This window comes from Pristiophorus japonicus, chromosome 4 (assembly GCF_044704955.1).
Source record: "Pristiophorus japonicus isolate sPriJap1 chromosome 4, sPriJap1.hap1, whole genome shotgun sequence".
Classification (NCBI taxonomy): Eukaryota; Metazoa; Chordata; class Chondrichthyes; family Pristiophoridae; genus Pristiophorus; species Pristiophorus japonicus.
This window is the reverse complement of record NC_091980.1, coordinates 277296698-277314817: the sequence shown is the minus strand read 5'-3', so window position 1 is coordinate 277314817 and position 18120 is coordinate 277296698. Positions and strand designations below refer to the sequence as shown.

Here is an 18120-nt window from a genome sequence, read left to right as displayed (position 1 = left end):
GTTGGAATTATCAATAAAACTTTAACATTATCCGATAATAAATGACACAATTTATTTAGAACAATGTAGTTTAGGGGACATCAGTCTATAATAAAAGAGGGGAAAAATGGACCAACGTGCACCTTTTCTCAATGCAAACTGTAATACATGAAACTAATGTGACAAAAACCTTTGTACCTTACTTGGCAAAGCTGATATAATTGTAAAGACCATTGGTTAGCAATGATAACTGCTAGACTGAAGGTCAGTTTACTGATTAATGTGTAACTCAGCTGTTTGCATTTGCTACTGTGTAAATTGACAATAAACAACAAGAACCAAGCCTGAGCAGGGAGAAAGCCAAAGTACCAACGGGCTGCTTCATTTTAGGTAGGTCTCTGAAATGATGATCAGAATTTAAGTAAGAAGCTCTGAGTAAATTGACCTGTTTTGGAAGTTAAATTGGCAATATTTGAATCTCTTTAGAACTCAGTTAGTTTACAAGATGTACTAAAGATTCATTGTTAAGGTTGTGCAGAATGTAAGTGTGACTCAGATGAAAGCTGGTCAGAATTTGAACAATCTCAAAACACTGCAATACAAGTATGTTCTTTGCTTTGCAGGTTCAAGATGGAGAAACTGATTCCTGTTGCTTTGCTACTGGTCACTGTGCTCTACAGTGGAATAGTTAGTGTTAATGCAAAGCCAGCTGTACCTAACGAAAACAATCTAAACAGACAACAGTCTATCTTCAAACTTTCAGCTGTAAATATGCATTTTGCCTTGCGTCTCTACAGGCAGATTGCCTCTCAACCAAGCTCGGCTTCTAAAAATATTTTCTTCTCTCCAATAAGCATCTCTGCCGCCCTCGCCATGCTCTCTCTGGGTGCAAAACATAATACTCTAGATCAGCTTCAACAGGTTCTCTGGCTCAGCAATATGACCAAGAATGATGCAGCAGAAATGCATGTGGCGTTCAAATACCTCCTGCAAGATTTAACCAGTGAAAGTAATGAACTGCATTTGAAGATGGGGAATTCTCTGTACATCCAGCAGGGATTAAATTTGAAAAATAAATTCCTTGAGGATACAAGGCAATTTTACGAGGCAGAGGCATCCAATGTTGACTTCACAGCGCCAGAGGAAGCAAAAGAACAAATCAACACTTATGTGAGAAATCACACGGATGGCAAAATTCAAGACTTCATTAAAGAGCTTAATCGTGATACAGTGATGATTCTTCTCAATTATGTCTTGTTCAAAGGTAAGAAATCTTTTTAAAGTTATACACATATCTTGAAGCATTTGAATGAAGAGAAGGTACAGCTTCTGCACCTTGAGTAGGACAATTTCTTAATGATTTGTTCAAGTTAAGTTCTTTGGAGCTAGACGATTGCTTTTATAATGCAGTAATTTTGATGATTGGTAATACAGACAAAAATGAAGCTATATTAAAGTGTATTGATAAGATATTAATCTTCAAAACAATTATTTTTTTTCATTTCGATATCTAAAAGAAAATGATCCTTTTTTTTCATCAAAGCTATGTTTTATTTTGAGTTGACTTGTTTGAGGGGTGAAAGTCTGGCTCCATGTTAGCAAATATAAAAGGGGTCAGAGGGTCAAGTAAGAAGGAGGAACTGAGGGAAATCCTTGTTAGTCGGGAAATTGTGTTGGGGAAATTGATGGGATTGAAGGCCGATCAATCCCCAGGGCCAGATGGACTGCATCCCAGAGTACTTAAGGAGGTGGCCTTGGAAATAGCGGGTGCATTGACAGTCATTTTCCAACATTCCATAGACACTGGATTGGAGGGTAGCCAATGTAACCCCACTTTTTAAAAAAGGAGGGAGAGAGAAAACAGGGAATTATAGACCGGTCAGCCTGACCACAGTAGTGGGTAAAATGATGGAATCAATTATTAAGGATGTCATAGCAGCGCATTTGGAAAGAGGTGACATGATAGGTCCAAGTCAGCATGGATTTGTGAAAGTGAAATCATGCTTGACAAATCTTCTGGAATTTTTTGAGGATGTTTCCAGTAGAGTGGACAAGGGAGAACCAGTTGATGTGGTATATTTCGACTTTCAGATGGCTTTTGACAAGGTCCCACACAAGAGATTAATGTGCAAAGTTAAAGCACATGGGATTGGGGGTAGTGTGCTGACATGGATTGAGAACTGGTTGTCAGACAGGAAGCAAAGAGTGGAAGTAAATGGGTACTTTTCAGAATGGCAGGCAGTGACTAGTGGAGTACCACAAGGTTCTGTGCTGGGGCCTCAGCTGTTTACACTGTACATTAATGATTTAGACGAGAGGATTAAATGCAGCATCTCCAAATTTGCGGATGACACTAAGTTGGGTGGCAGTGTGAGCTGCAAGGAGGATGCTATGAGGCTGCAGAGTGACTTGGATAGTTAGTTGAGTTGGCAAATGCATGGCAGATGCAGTATAATGTGGATAAATGTGAGGTTATCCACTTTGGTAGGAAAAAAAAGAAAACTATTATTTAAATGGAGAGAGATTACAAAATGCTGTGGTACAGAGGGATCCTGGGGGTGCTTGTACATGAAACACAAAAAGTTAGCATGTAGATGCAGCAGGTAATTAGGAAAGCGAATGGAATGTTGGCCTTTATTGCAAGGGGGATGGAGTATAAAAGTAGGGAACTCTTGCTACAGGGCGTTGGTGAGACCATACATAAAAACATAAGAACAAAAGAAATAGGAACAGGAGTAGGCCATAGGGCCCCTCGAGCCTGCTCCGCCATTCAATAAGATCATGGCTGATCTATATCATGGACTCAGCTCCACTTCCCCGCCCGCTCCCCATAACCCTTTCTCCCCTTATCACTCAAGAAACTGTGTATTTCTGTCTTAAATTTGTTCAATGTCCCAGCTTCCACAGCTCTCTGAGGCAGCAAATTCCACAGAATTACAACCCTGTGAGAGAAGAAATTCCTCCTCATCTCTGTTTTAAATGGGCGGCCCCTTATTCTAAGATCATGCCCTCTAGTTCTAGTCTCCCCCATCAGTGGAAACATCCTCTTTGCATCCACCTTGTCAAGCCCCCTCATCATCTTATATGTTTCGATAAGATCACCTCTCATTCTTCTGAACTCCAATGAGTAGAGGCCCAACCTACTCAATCTTTCCTCATAGGTCAACCCCCTCATCCCCGGGATGAACCTAGTGAATCTTCTCTGAACTGCCTCCAAAGCAAGTATATCCTTTCATAAATACAGAAACCAAAACTGCATGCAGTATTCCAGGTGTGGCCTCACCAATACCTTTTTATAGCTGTAGCAAGACTTTCCTGCTCTTGTACTCCATCCCCTTTGCAATAAAGGCCAAGATTCTATTGGCCTTCCTGATAACTTGCTGTACCTGCATACTTTCCTTTCATGTTTCATTCACAAGTACCCCCAGATCCCGCTGTACTGCGGCACTTTGCAATCTTTCTCCATTTAAATAATAACTTGCTCTTTGATTTTTTTCTGCTAAAGTGCATGACCTCACACTTTCCAACATTATACTCCATCTGCCAAATTTTTGCCCACTCACTTAGCCTGTCTATGTCCTTTTGCAGATTTTTTGTGTCCTCCTCACACATTGCTTTTCCTCCCATCTTTATATCATCACTGTAGCAACACCTCCCTGCCCCTGTACTCAAATCCCCTCGCTATGAAGGCCAACATGCCATTTGGGCAAATGCATGGCAGATGAAGTATAATATGGATAAATGTGAGGTTATCCACTTTGGTGGTAAAAACAGAGAGACAGACTATTATCTGAATGGTGACAGATTAGGAAAAGGGGAGGTGCAACGAGACCTGGGTGTCATGGTACATCAGTCATTGAAGGTTGGCATGCAGGTACAGCAGGCAGTTAAGAAAGCAAATGGCATGTTGGCCTTCATAGCGAGGGGATTTGAGTACAGGGGCAGGGAGGTGTTGCTACAGTTGTACAGGGCCTTGGAGAGGCCACACCTGGAGTATTGTGTACAGTTTTGGTCTGCTAACCTGAGGAAGGACATTCTTGCTATTGAGGGAGTGCAGCGAAGATTCACCAGACTGATTACCGGGATGGCGGGACTGACCTATCAAGAAAGACTGGATCAACTGGGCTTGTATTCACTGGAGTTCAGAAGAATGAGAGGGGACCTCATAGAAACCTTTAAAATTCTGACGGGGTTAGACAGGTTAGATGCAGGAAGAATGTTCCCAATGTTGGGGAAGTCCAGAACCAGGGGACACAGTCTAAGGATAAGGGGTAAACCATTTAGGACCGAGATGAGGAGGAACTTCTTCGCCCAGAGAATGGTGAACCTGTGGAATTCTCTACCACAGAAAGTTGTTGAGGCCAATTCACTAAATATATTCAAAAAGGAGTTAGATGTAGGCCTTACTACTGGGGGATCAAGGGGTATGGCGAGAAAGCAGGAATGGGGTACTGAAGTTGCACGTTTAGCCATGAACTCATTGAATGGCGGTGCAGGCTAGAAGGGCCGAATGGCCTACTCCTGCACCTATTTTCTATGTTTCTGTGTTTCTATCAGCAAACTTGGCTATGTTACACTCAGTTCCTTCTACTTGGCGTATTGCATACAGTTTTGGTCTCCTTAGTTAAGGAGGGATGCACTTGCATTGGAGACAGTTCAGAGAAGGTTCACTAGGTTGATTCCTGAGATGAAGGGGTTGGCTTATGAAGAATGGTTGAGCAGGTTGGACCTATACTCATTGGAGTTTAGAAGAATGAGAGGTGAAACGTATAAGATTCTGAGGGGGCTTGACAAGGTAGATGCAGAGAGGATGTTTCCTGTCATAGGGGAATCTAGAACTAGGGGGCATAGTTTCAGAATAAGGGGTCGCCCATTTAAAACAGAGATGAAGAGGAATTTCTTCTCTGAGAGGATCATGAATCTTTGGAATTCTCTGCCCCAGACAGTTGTGGAGGCTGGGTCACTGAATATATTTATGGTGGAAATGGATGTTTGAACGATAAGGGAGTTAATGGATATGGGGAGCAGACAGGGAAGTGGAGCTGAGTCCATGATCAGATCAGCCATGATCTTATTAAATGGTGGAGCAGGCTCAAGGAGCCAAACGGCCTACTCCTTCTCCTATCATGCTCTTATGTTCTTGTAAATCTGCTTCAATCTGTCTGCCTCTCTGTCTCTGCTTGAGCTGTTCTTTCTCGCTCCATTTCACTTCTCTTCTATTGGTCTGTCTCTGCTCTTATCTTTTCTCAAACTATGCTCCTGTCTGTTATTTTTTTTCTGCTTTTCTTTCGTTTCGGGCATAGTTTCAGTGGAGGACAGGCATGGCCAGACTCCCAGGTCGATGAGATGTGCCAAGTCGCTGGTGGAGGAGGTTTCAAAGTTAGAGAGAACTTGCATTTATGCCCTGCCTTTCAAGTTCTCCGGATGATGATGCAAAGCGCTTCAGAGCCAATTAATTACTTTAGAATTAGAGGGGTCAAGTTTTGGCCTGAGTTGCTCCTATTTTTTTGGAGCAACTGGTTTAGAATGGAGTATCTTAGAAATTGCAATTCTCGGCATTTAGTTTGCTCCAGTTCTAGTCAGTTAGAACAGTTTCATTTTGGAACAGATTTTTTTTTTCAAAAGGGGGCGTGTCCGGCCACTTACGCCTGTTTTGAAAGTTTAGGCTGTGAAAACTAACTTAGAATGGAGTAAGTGTAGATTTTTGTACACTCAGAAAAACCTTTCCTGCATTTTACAAATCAGGCGTAGGTTACAAATCAGGCGTAGGGAACGAGGGGGGGGTGCGGGGGTGGGGAGGGAAGTAATTAAATTCTACAAGCATTCAACAGTCTTACTTATACAAATAAAGAACCATCCTGAATAAAAAATTATAAACAAAGCAAAGACAAAATATTGAATATTCCTACCTGTGAAGCAGCAGCAGCCTTCGAGCTGTGGTGCTTCAGCCAGGCCTTCCATGTTGGAGACAGGGGCGGCGTCAGTGACTCGACGGCAGCCCAACAACAACGGCAGCAAGCAGCCTTCGAGCTGCGGTGCTTCAGGCAGGCCTTCCTTCCATGTAGGAGGCAAGGGCGGCGTCAGTGGCTCGATGGCAGCCGAAGACACAGCAAGCAGCCTTCGAGCTGCAAGGGAAGTTGAGGCCATTTGGCCACGGGATAGGGGCAGCGGCAGTGGCTGACGGCGGCCGAAGACACAGCAAGCAGCCTTCGAGCTGCGAGGGAGACTGTGGCCATTCAGCCAGGGACAGCGAGAGGCAGCCAGATAGCCAGGTTGAAACTTAAATTTGAAGAATGGGTGCTGCATTGTCAACACCATGGATTATGCAATGGTTCGCCAGCAAATCACTGCATAGGAGAGAATTGATTAGAGCTCACCGCACCAGGAACGTCATAGCCCGTAGGCTGATGGCAGGAGACCTTACCCACGTCGGCAATATCGAGCCAGGCGCTCGTACCTGGACATGAGCAAGGCTGATTGCATCAAAAGGCTGCGTTTCCGCAGAGAAGTTGTCGCTGAGATCTGTGATATGCTGAGAGCAGATTTGCAGCCCAGAAGTAGAACGCCAACTGCCTTATCTGTTGAAGTGAAGGTAACAGCTGCACTTGCCTTCTATGCCTCGGGATCATTTCAGGCTACAACTGGAGATGTGTGCGCCTTCTCTCAACGTGCAATACATGCCTGCGTTTATCAGGTCACGGATGCACTGAATGCGCTGAGGAATGACTTCATCAATTTCCCAATGACCGCACAAGCGATCCATGAGAGGGCTGTGGGCTTTTTCAGGATTGCCGGCTTCCCAAAGGTACAGGGTTGCATTGATTGTACCCACATAGCCTTGCAAGCACCTGTGGAGGATTCTGAGCAGTACAGGAATAGAAAAGGTTTCCACTCCATCAATGTGCTGCTCGTGTGTGACGACAAGCAGTGCATCATGTCAGTCGATGCGAGATACCCTGGCAGCACCCATGATGCGTTCATCCTATGCGACAGCATTATATCTGACATGTTTGAGTAGCAGCCAGAAGGGCAGAGCTGGCTACTGGGAGACAATGGGTACGGCCTGACCACCTGGCTCATTACGCCCCTACGCGTGACACGGACAGAAGCTGACCGTCAATACAACATGGCGCACATTGCGATGCGCAGCATCATTGAGAGGACCATTGGCATATTGAAACAACGTTTCCGATGCCTGGACCATTCCGGGGGCCACTTGCAATACTCTCCTCAGATTGTCAGTCACTTCACTGTTGTGTGCTGCATGCTCCATAACTTAGCCATCATGAGGCAGCAGGAGCTGGTAGTGGAACCAGAAGACCCACGTGAGGGTCCAGTGCCTGATGATAGTAATTTGGAAGAGCAGGATGTGGATGATGACGATGATCAGGAAAGCGTGCAAGTGTCTGATGCCGGAGCACGAGGTTGGAGGAGGGCCGTCCATCATGCTCCTTTAACGATTGCTCGAGCTCTGCGCCAGCAGCTCATCCGTGAACGCTTCAATTACTGATACCTGAGGGCTCTGTGACCACTGTTGCGCATGGACATGTTTATTCTTTGCAGTTGTTCCTACGTTGTGTTGTGTTAATGGAAGATGAATCAGTTTTAATGAAAAAATATTTTATTGAAAAGTTAACATCACTGTAATAAAATATTTGTTGTATCAAACTTTATTTTTTAATATGACTCTTGAAGATCACTTAAAAACTTTAAGATCAATTTTTAGATGCAAAATTAAATAAGATACAAAATGAGAGAGCATTTACACTATAAGATCACTTAAAAACCCTAAGATCACTTATAAGTTGTAAAGTTACAAAACTTACAAAACAATTTCAATTTGAAAAACGTTACTACAGCGACATCAAGAACAAGAACAAAAGCAGCAAAGAAAGGCTGCAACCATCTCTCATCCACATCTCAGTGAATGTTCACTTCTTCATGGGGGTATCATTTGATTGGCGGGTCTGTGTGCTCTTATTTCAGCAGCTACCTCCATGATGGCCTGTGCCGTCGATTGCACTCCCTCGGACATTCCCTCTCTAAGTTCCCGTGTCATTACTGCTATTTCTCCCATCAGGACCGTCACCTCTTCACCCACTGCACTGACGCTACCGATGAGTGAGTGATCGGGTAAGCTCATTGGTCTCCATGCCCAATGCCACAACCTGAGCCGCATCTGTTGCACGCTGCATCGCAGGAGAGCGTGTCTCCAATCTCCTTCTCTTCTGCCTGGGTCTGCCTCGTGGCACCACTACACTGGGAGGCGCGGGCACGGACGGTGGGACGCTTGGTGTTCCAAACGGCACCACTACACAGTGAGGTGCAGGCTGGGATGGTGGGATGCTCTGTGTTCCAGAGGGCAGTACTAGAGAGAGAGGCGCAGGCTGGGATGGTGGGACGCTCGGTGTTCCAGACGACAGCACTCGAGTGCGAGCCGTGGGCTGGGATGGTGGGTGAATGGGTGTAAACTGCTCCATTATATCACCAGCACCACTGGGACCCACAATGTTAGAATCAAAACCATGGGAGGTGGAACTAAAACCTATGCAAGGGGTTGAAACTCTGATGCCTCTTAATGGGGGCTCATAAACGTTAATTTGGAAGCTCTCCCCTACAGACATTTCAATCATTGCCACCATCATCCAGTCTGGATCGTCCGGATCTGGTTGTACTGGTTCTTGTTCTGTATCTTCAAGATCTTCAGGGTTGGCAGCATCATCATCATCAACATGTTCTGCAAAATACATCAGAACAGGCAAATGTTTAACAGCAAGGGAGGGGGCAGGATGGGTGGCATGAGTACTCTCACACATAGCAGGCCAGGCAACAGGTTGATTTGAAGGACCACGATGCATTTTCAGGACTTACCCTCTTCCTCGCGTGCGGGCCCAGCTTGTGCTGTACTGATTGCTTTTCTCCATGTACGACTCATCATAGCAGCTACCCTCTGTTGACTGGATGTAGATTGGGCGTGCCTCCTCCTGTTCGAGTTGCTTCCCTTTTGATGTGGGCCAATTTCTTCTGCAAAGAGTAAAATATAACTTTTTACAGAGTGCGTCTTTCTGCAGGGTGGGACATACAGATAGTCACATTAAAATTACGATTACATTAAAAATGGAAAATATTACTTACATTAACTACTTGATCAAGGTCGCGCCATTTCTTTTTACACTGACTTCCAGATCTCTTGGCATGCACCACTGCGCAGTAATCTTCTGCAACTTGGTTCCAGCGTTTCTTCATTTCTTTAGGTGGCACTTTTATGCGACCTCTGTTGCTGGTATCTAGCTCCTGCCATCTCTGCTCAATGACGTTGACTAATATCTCCACTTCCTCATGCAAGAAATTCTATGTTCTTGGTGGACGTTGTTCCATTGCTGTATTGAATTGACACTCTTATTTTTCAAGACACACAGTCCTTAATTTGCATGCACCAATGCAGCACCTGTTCTGGAAGTTTAGCAGTGAAAAGCAGCACTCACTGATTTCAGCAGGTGATTTATTCAACAGTGCTGCTAAAAGCACTCCTTCAGACACACAAAATCACCAAAATTCAATCCCAAGCCTTTCCAAGGGTCCACGAGACAAATCAACACTTTTCTTTAAGTCCCTTTAAAAATTGCCGAGTGCCAATGTTTCTGGGCTACTGTGCATGCGCGCACTCCAACGCGCACGAGCAGGGCTGCCGGCAGGACGTTGCCTCATTTATCTTAGCCCCGCCCCCCTCCACTTGCAGAATTGCCGTGACTCTGTGGCTCCGCCCCCTGCTGCTGTGTGTGCGCCGCGCCTAGCTCCCAGGGACCAGCAAGGAGCCGAAGAATTAAGAATTCTGTCGCATTTTTAGGCGCGAAAAACAGGCGTCCAGGTCGGGGCTGTGGCATTCTAGGCGTGGCCCGAAACTTGACCCCAATGTTACTGTTATTTTATAGGCAAAAGCAGCAGCCATTTTGCTCACAGCAAAGCACCATAAACAGCAATGAGATAAATGACCAGCTAACCTGTTTTTGGACATTGATAGAAGGATAAAAGTTGGCCACTGGTGGGGGAGGGATCGGTCCAGGATCACAGACTTGCGGAATATGGAGGATGCATGGTAATCTATATGGGAAGGGAAACAATGAGGGGAGCGCCAAAGCCTATAATTATAATGGTAAGTATGTTTGTTACAGCTTACATTGACACCAAGGCATGATGGAAATATTGTGGCAGAGAGACAGCCAAGTCATGATGCAGGAAATAAGGGTAACACTAATTGAAATTCTAAAATATCTTCAAACATTGCAGATATATATGATGATGAACAATACAAGAGAAATCTCAGGTACTGTAGGCTGGATTTTCGGGGTCTCGGTTCGCAGCCAATTGAGCCTTAATGCGAGAATAATACTGTACCGACCAGGCGCGCAGCTTTTAGTGTCCCAACGGAAAATTCAGTAGTAGAGGTTTACCGGGGTAGCAAACTGCTAGCGCCTGGCTGCTGACTATCAGTACGATCATGATATCAGTCCTGGTGCAACGCCCATGCTTGCGTCCCGCTCGCTAAATTAGGTGCGGCCATCTCATTTAGTGACGGCCAATAATCACGTCTGAAAAAACAGTAGGTACAGTCTTCCAGAATCGTTCATTGCTGGTTACTTAAAGAGATGAGGAAGCTCTTTCCTCGGATGTCACAGTCAGTACAACGTTTACACCAAGCACGGTGCGTGAGCCTTCGAGTTTGCAGTGGCAGACAGACATAACATTTCAGCTTGAGAAAAAGTAATTTTGAAAACTTTAATGGGGACATTACAAGTTCAGCAGCATTGCATTCTACATGGGACATTGGAACCGGCTCTGAGGGAGGTGGGACCAGTACAAACCAGACGGTCTGCACCTGGGCAGAACCGCAACCAATGTCCTTGGGGGAGTGTTTGCTAGTGCTGGTTGGGAGGGGTGAAACTAATATGGCAGGGGGATGGGAACCTATGCAGGGAGACAGAGAGAAGTAAAATGGGGGCAGAAGCAAAAGATAGAACAAAGAAAAATAAAAGTGGAGGGCAGAGAAACCCAAGGCAAAAATCAAAAAGGGCCACATTACAGCAAAGTTCTAAAGGGACAAAGTGTTAAAAAGACAAGCCTGAAGGCTCTGTGCCTCAATGCGAGGAGTATTCATAATAAAGTGGACAAATTAACTGCGCAGGCAGCTATTAATGAATATGATATAATTGGGATTACAGAGACATGGCTCCAGGGTGACCAAGGCTGGGAACTCAACATCCAGGGGTATTCAACATTCAGGAAGGATAGACAGAAAGGAAAAGGAGGTGGGGTAGCGTTGCTAGTTAAAGAGGAAATTAATGCAACAGTAAGGAAGGACATTAGCTTGGATGATGTGGAATCGGTATGGGTAGAGCTGCGGAATACCAAAGAGCAGAAAACGCTAGTGGGAATTATGTACAGACCAATAACAGTAGTAGTGAGGTTGGGGACAGCATTAAACAAGAAATAAGGGATGCGTGCAATAAAGGTACAGCAGTTATCATGGGCGACTTTAATCTACACATAAATTGGGCTAACCAAACTAGTAGCAATATGGTGGGGGAGGATTTCCCGTAGAGTATAAGAGATGGTTTTCTAGACCAATATGTCAAGGAACCAACTAGAGGGCTGGCCATCCTAGACTGGGTGATGTGTGATGAGAAAAGACTAATTAGCAATCTTGTTGTGCACGGCCCCTTGGGGAAGAGTGACCATAATATGGTAGAATTCTTTATTAAGATGGAGAGTGACAGTTAATTCAGAGACTAGGGTCCTGAACTTAAGGAAAGGTAACTTCGATGGTATGAGGCTTGAATTAGCTAGAATAGATTGGCGAAGGGTTGACAGTGGATAGGCAATGGAAAACATTTAAAGATCACATGGATGAACTTCAACAATTGTACATCCCTGTCTAGAGTAAAAATAAAACGGGGAATGTGGCTCAACTGTGGCTAACAAGGAAAATTAAGGATGGTGTTAAATCCAAAGAAGAGGCATATAAATTGGCCAGAAAAAGCAGAAAACCTGAGGACTGGGAGAAATTTAGAATTCACCAGAAGAGGACAAAGAGTTTAATTAGGAGGGGGAAAATAGAGTATGAGAGGAAGCTTGCTGAGAACATAAAAACTGACTGCAAAAGCTTCTATAGATATGTGAAGAGAAAAAGATTAGTGAAGACAAACATAGGTCCCTTGCAGTCAGAATCAGGTGAATTTATAATGGGGAACAAATAAATGGCAGACCAATTGAACAAATACTTTGGTTCTGTCTTCACGAAGGAAGACACAAATAATCTTCTGGAAATACTAGGGGACCGAGGGTCTAGTGAGAAAGAGGAACCGAAGGAAATCCTTATTAGTCAGGAAATTGTGTTAGGGAAATTGATGGGATTGAAGGCCAATAAATCCACGGGGCCTGATAGTCTGCATCCCAGAGTATTTAAGGAAGTGACCCTAGAAATAGTGGATGCATTGACGATCATTTTCTAACAGTCTATCGACTCTGGATTAACTCCTGTGGACTGGAGTGTAGCAAATGTACCACCACATTTTAAAAAAGGAGGGAGAGAGAAAATGGGGAATTATAGACCAGTTAGGCTGACATTAGTAGTGGGGAAAATGTTGGAATCAATTATTAAAGATGAAATAGCAGTACATTTGGAAAGCAGCGAAAGGATGGATTTATGAAAGGGAAATCATGCTTGACAAATCTTCTAGAATTTTTAGAGGATGTAACTAGTAGAGTGGACAAGGGAGAACCAGTGGATGCGGTGTATTTGGACTTTCATAAGGCTTTTGACAAGTTCCCACACAAAAGATTGGTGTGCAAAATTAAAGTATTGGGGGTAATGCATTGACGTGGATAGAGAACTGGTTGGCAGACAGGAAGCAGAGAGTCCGGATAAATGGGTCCTTTTCAGAATGGCAGGCAGTGACGAGTGGGGTGCCGCAGGGCTCAGTGCTGGGACCCCAGCTATTTACAATATATATCAATGATTTAGATGAAGGAATTGAATATAATATCTCCAAGTTTGCAGATGACACTAAGCTGAGTGGTGGTGCGAGCTTTGAAGAGGAGGCTAAAAGGCTGCAGGGTGACTTGGACGGGTTAGGTGAGTGGGCAAATGTATGGCAGATGCAGTATAATGTGGATAAATCTGAGGTTATCCACTTTGGTGGCAAAAACACGAAGGCAGAATATTATCTGAATGGCGGCAGATTAGGAAAAGGGGAGGTGCAACGATACCTGGGTGTCATGATACATCAGTCATTGAAAGTTGGCATGCAAGTACAGCAGGTGGTGAAGAAGGCAAATGGTATGTTGGCCTTCATAGCTAGGGGATTTGACTATAGTAGCAGGGAGATCTTACTGCAGTTGTACAGGGCCTTGATGAGGCCTCACCTGGAATATTGTGTTCAGTTTGTCTCCTAATCTGAGGAAGGACTTTCTTACTATTGAAGGAGTGCAGCGAAGGTTCAACAAACTGATTCCCGGGATGGCAGGCCTGACATAGGAGGAGAGACTGGATCGACTGGGCCTGTATTCATTGGAGTTTAGAAGAATGAGAGGGGATCTCATGGAAACATATAAAATTCTGACGGGACTGAACAGGTTAGATGCAGGAAGAATGTTCCCGATGTTGGGGAAGTCCAGAACCAGGGGTCACAGTCTAAAGATAAGGGGTAAGCCATTTAGGACTGAGATGAGGAGAAACTTCTTCACTCAGAGAGTTGTTAACCTGTAGAATTCTCTACCGCAGAGAGTTGTTGATGCCAGTTTGTTATATATATTCAAGAGGGAGTTAGCTATGGCCCTACAGCTAAAGGGATCAAGGGGTATGGAGAGAAAGCAGGAAAGGGGTACTGAGGTGAATGCTCAGCCATGATCTTATTGAATAGTGGTGCAGGCTCGAAGGGCCGAATGGCCTACTCCTGCACCTAGTTTCTTTGTTTTTATGATTCTATGCTCTAGCAAGGCATTGAGAAGTGTTGTTGGCCATGTTGACGGCCAAAGGAGGAGAGCCGCTAGTACTGGGGGCAGGAGGCTCTACCCACCACGGTTTTTCCAGCGGCAACCTACTTGGACCTGTCCAAGGAGTAGTGTGCCAGAAAGCTGTGCTTCCGAAAGGAGATCGTCAAAGAGATATCCCATCTCCTGCAGGCAGAACTGCAGCCTCACATCGGCACCAAAACTGCCCGTCGCAGTGAAGGTTACTGTGGCACTCACTTTCTATGCCTCCAGCTCCATTGGGCTTGTATTCACTGGAGTTCAGAAGAATGAGAGGGGACCTCATAGAAACGTTTAAAATTCTGACAGGTTTAGACAGGTTAGATGCAGGAAGAATGTTCCCAATGTTGGGGAAGTCCAGAACCAGGGGTCACAGTCTAAGGATAAGGGGTAAGCCATTTAGGACCGAGATGAGGAGAAACTTCTTCACCCAGAGAGTGGTGAACCTGTGGAATTCTCTACCACAGAAAGTTGTTGAGGCCAATTCACTAAATAGATTCAAAAATGAGTTAGATGAAGTCCTTACTACTAGGGGGATCAAGGGGTATGGCGAGAAAGCAGGAATGGGGTACTGAAGTTGCATGATCAGCCATGAACTCATTGAATGGCGGTGCAGGCTCGAAGGGCCGAATGGGCTACTCCTGCACCTATTTTCTATGTTTCTATCCAGGCTGGATCAGGGACATATGCAGCATCTCAAAATTTGCAGCACATTGCTGCAAGGGCGATGTCACCCAGGCTCTCTACACATGTGGATTGGACTTCATTACCTTCCTGATGACCAGGGAGTAACAGGATGAGCGTGCATGTGGGTTTGCCAGAATAGCGGGTGCAGATCCCTTGGGACTCTGGGGAATGAGCCCTCTGGTGGCTGTACAGAGTATATATAAGTCCAGATACATAACAACATTCCCCCCTAAAGTCAATCGTGTAGCTATTTACAATGTGAGTCGATCTGGGGCCCATCTTGCCCTGGTTGATTGTCTCGGTGTGAAGGCTGGTGTTGTTGAGTCATTTGTTGGGCCTCGCTGGGCTGCTGTGCAGCTGGCCTTGCTGGGCTTCCTTGTGTGTTGGGCCTTGCAGGGCTACTGTGGGTGATGGGTTCTGCTTCGTGTCAACCCTGGTGTTAGTTGCCACTGGTGTGTGTGTTGGGGGATCAAAAAAGGTAGGGTCCAAGGTGGGTTGCTCTGGGTAGTCCGTGAATCTGAGTTTGATTTGGTCCAAGTGTTTCCAGTGAATGAGTCCATTTGAAAGTTTGACCTGAAACACCCTGCTCCCCTCTTTGGCCACGGCAGTGCCGGGTAGCCTCTTGGGACCTTGTCTATAATTTAATACAAATACAGGATCTTTGACTTCAATCTTGCGTGACACATTTGCGCTATCATGGTATGCACTTTGTTGAAGCCGCCTGCTCTCTATCTGTTTATGTAGATCAGGGTGAACTAATGAAAGCCTTGTCTTAAGTGCTCTTTTCATGAGCAGTTCAGCAGGTGGGATCCCAGTGAGTGAGTGTGGTCTCATGCAGTAGCTAAGCAGTACTCAGGATAGGCGAGTCTGCAATGAGCCTTCAGTTACACTTTTCAAGCCTTGCTTGATGGTTTGCACTGTTCTCTCCATCGTAGGAGACCTTTACGGTAGTATTGTCAATGGTGGCAATGAATACCTGGGCTATCGCTTTGGCCTTACTCAAGGTTGGGGTATCTACAGTCAAAAGTTTGCGAAGTATGGTTTTGTGGCCAATGCCAAATACGAAAAAGTCTGTGAGCATGTGCTCCAAATGTCCTTCAAATTCGCAATGTCCTGCAAGGCGTCTTAGCTTGGTGACATAACTCACCATTTCCTGGCCTTCAGATCTTTTGTAGGTGTAGAACCGGTACCTCGCCATCAGAACGCTTTCCTTCGAGTTCAAATGCTCTCGGACCAGTGTGCACAAATCGTCGTACGATTTCTCCGTGGGTTTCGCTGGTGTGAACAGATTCTTCATGAGGCCATACGTTGGTGCCCCACAGACGGTGAGGAGGATCGTTCTACGTTTGGCAGTGCTCTCTTCCCCATCTAGCTCGTTGGCCATGAAGTATTGGTCGAGTCGCTGCACAAAAGTTTCCCAATCATCACTCTCCGAGAATTTCTCCACTGTTCTCCGCATCTTTGGGTTCGCTATCTGTGTCTCGTCGCCAGTTGTACTGTATGGAGAAAGAGTCAGACTGGACACTGTGAGCTCAAAGTAACGTGTTACCTTAGTCTTTTATTACAGATCTCCAGAATGCCTCTCCAACCTATGAAGCCTCCTTAAATACCTATGCTCCCAAGGGATTATGAGATCCCTTGGGACCCCAGGGACCTTTGGTGGCTGTACAGAATATATACAAGTCCAGATACATAACAGTGGGCTTCCCCAGAGTGCACGGAGCAATTGACTGCACGCACATGGCCTTGCGAGCATCATTCCAGAATGCAGAGGTCTTCAGAAACAGAAAGGGATACCATTCCCTAAATGTGCAGCTAGTGTGCGAGCACATGCAGCGCATCCTCGCAGTCAATGTTCGCTATCCTGGAAGCACACATAATGTGCTTATCCTCCGAGAGAGCACTGTATCTCGACTGTTTCAGCCACCACGGGAAGGCCGAGGCTGGCTGCTCGGGGACAAGGGATATGTCCTAGCCACCTGGCTAATGACCCACCTCCACAACCCAACCACACAGCCGGAGAAATGCTACACTGAGAGCCATGCCACCACCTGCAACATCATAGAGCAGACAACAGGGGTACTGAAGCAACGATTCCGATCCTGGAGGCAGCGTTCAATACTCCCCTCAATAGCTCACTATTCCTTGTGGTGTGCTGCACGCTGCACAACTTGGCCATCATGAGGGCCCAGGTCTTGCCAGTGGGGATCGCAGGCGCACCTCAGAAGGAGGGGTTGGAGGAGGAGGAGGAAGAGGAACAGGAGCCTAGCGATGCCCCGAATGTCCAGCAAGATGACGAGGACCAGCAGCAGGCACGAAAGAAGCAGCGTGCAAATGTTGGTGGCGCCAGGGCTATTCGACGGTGGCTCATAAGTTTGCTGAAATAGAGGGAACTGAGGGATGCAGCTAATAATGACCGCTTATTGTGCCATGATTATGCCACATCTCCATCACAAGTCCACAGTCATACACCAGAGGCTGAAGGAGATGCTTAAAATAACAGTTTATTTTTCACACGTCCTGCAAACAACCTCAAAAACTCCACACCCGCAAATAAAACAGAATACAACACCCACCCCTTCAAAGAACACAAAAGATGATGGGCTAGATTTTACACTTTTGTGCATATCACCCAAAAATGGGCGTTATTTCCAGCATGGACGGTAAAAATGGGTTTTCAGACCGCCGGCTTCTCGCCCATTTTCAAAGCACCTAGGCTCCATTTTTTTAATTGGGCGTTACCGCGAGCGTTATAAAATGGGCTGTAGCGTTAAATGTCACTAACCTTCTACTGTGACGTGTCGCCATCCTTAGCAATGGCATGGCAATGCTCGATTCCCGTGATTCAAGAGATCAAGGGTCATCATGACATGCGCAGAAGAGGAGACCGAGAGAGAGGGACTGAAGGCGTGTGTGGGCGTGGTGTGGCTGCTTTGGGAGGAAGGAAGGAGAGTTTAGAGCTTTACACCAAATAGAGAAACAAAAATGAGCTTTTCCCTGCCACATATTTGCCTGAATTTGGCCTATAATGGAGGGAGAGGTGGAGGCATCACAGCACGCTGTGGAGACTGACGCTGGAGAGAGCAGTGAGGTGGGAGAGGAGCACATTGGAGGGCGCAAAAGAGCAAGGAGGTTCTCGGATGAGGCAAATGCCTCCCTCCTGCAGGAGGTCGAATTACGCTGGGGTGATTTGACACAGGGAGGGTGTGGGAAGCCCACCCCAAAGGCCTACCAGAAGCTATGGACCGAGATAGCAGAACATGAGGGCAACCAATGCTGCAAACGATGGAACGGCCTTGTGGGATCCGCAAGAGTAAGTATTATATTTATTTACATGTACTTATATATTTACATAATTTGATTTGTAACAGTCATGAGTGACTATAAGCAGATGTGAGATCTTTCACTTTTACCGGGAATGTTTTA

The 18120-nt window shown here is 45.6% G+C and overlaps 1 protein-coding gene across 2 annotated transcripts in view; it reads left to right on the top strand.

The window, feature by feature from the left end:
* Nucleotides 1-316: 316 nt before the first annotated feature.
* The window catches only part of LOC139262365 (alpha-1-antitrypsin-like), a 65251-nt gene continuing 47447 nt past the window's right edge, over nt 317-18120 (top strand). The window contains exons 1-2 of one of the 2 annotated variants that reach the window (XM_070877554.1): nt 317-369; nt 603-1243. In XM_070877554.1, coding sequence (XP_070733655.1) covers nt 610-1243 — 634 coding nt within the window. In that variant the 5' untranslated portion in view covers nt 317-369; nt 603-609. Of the gene's footprint in view, nt 370-444; nt 521-602; nt 1244-18120 lie in introns of those variants that run through there. The other variant, XM_070877553.1, reaches the window with a different exon arrangement.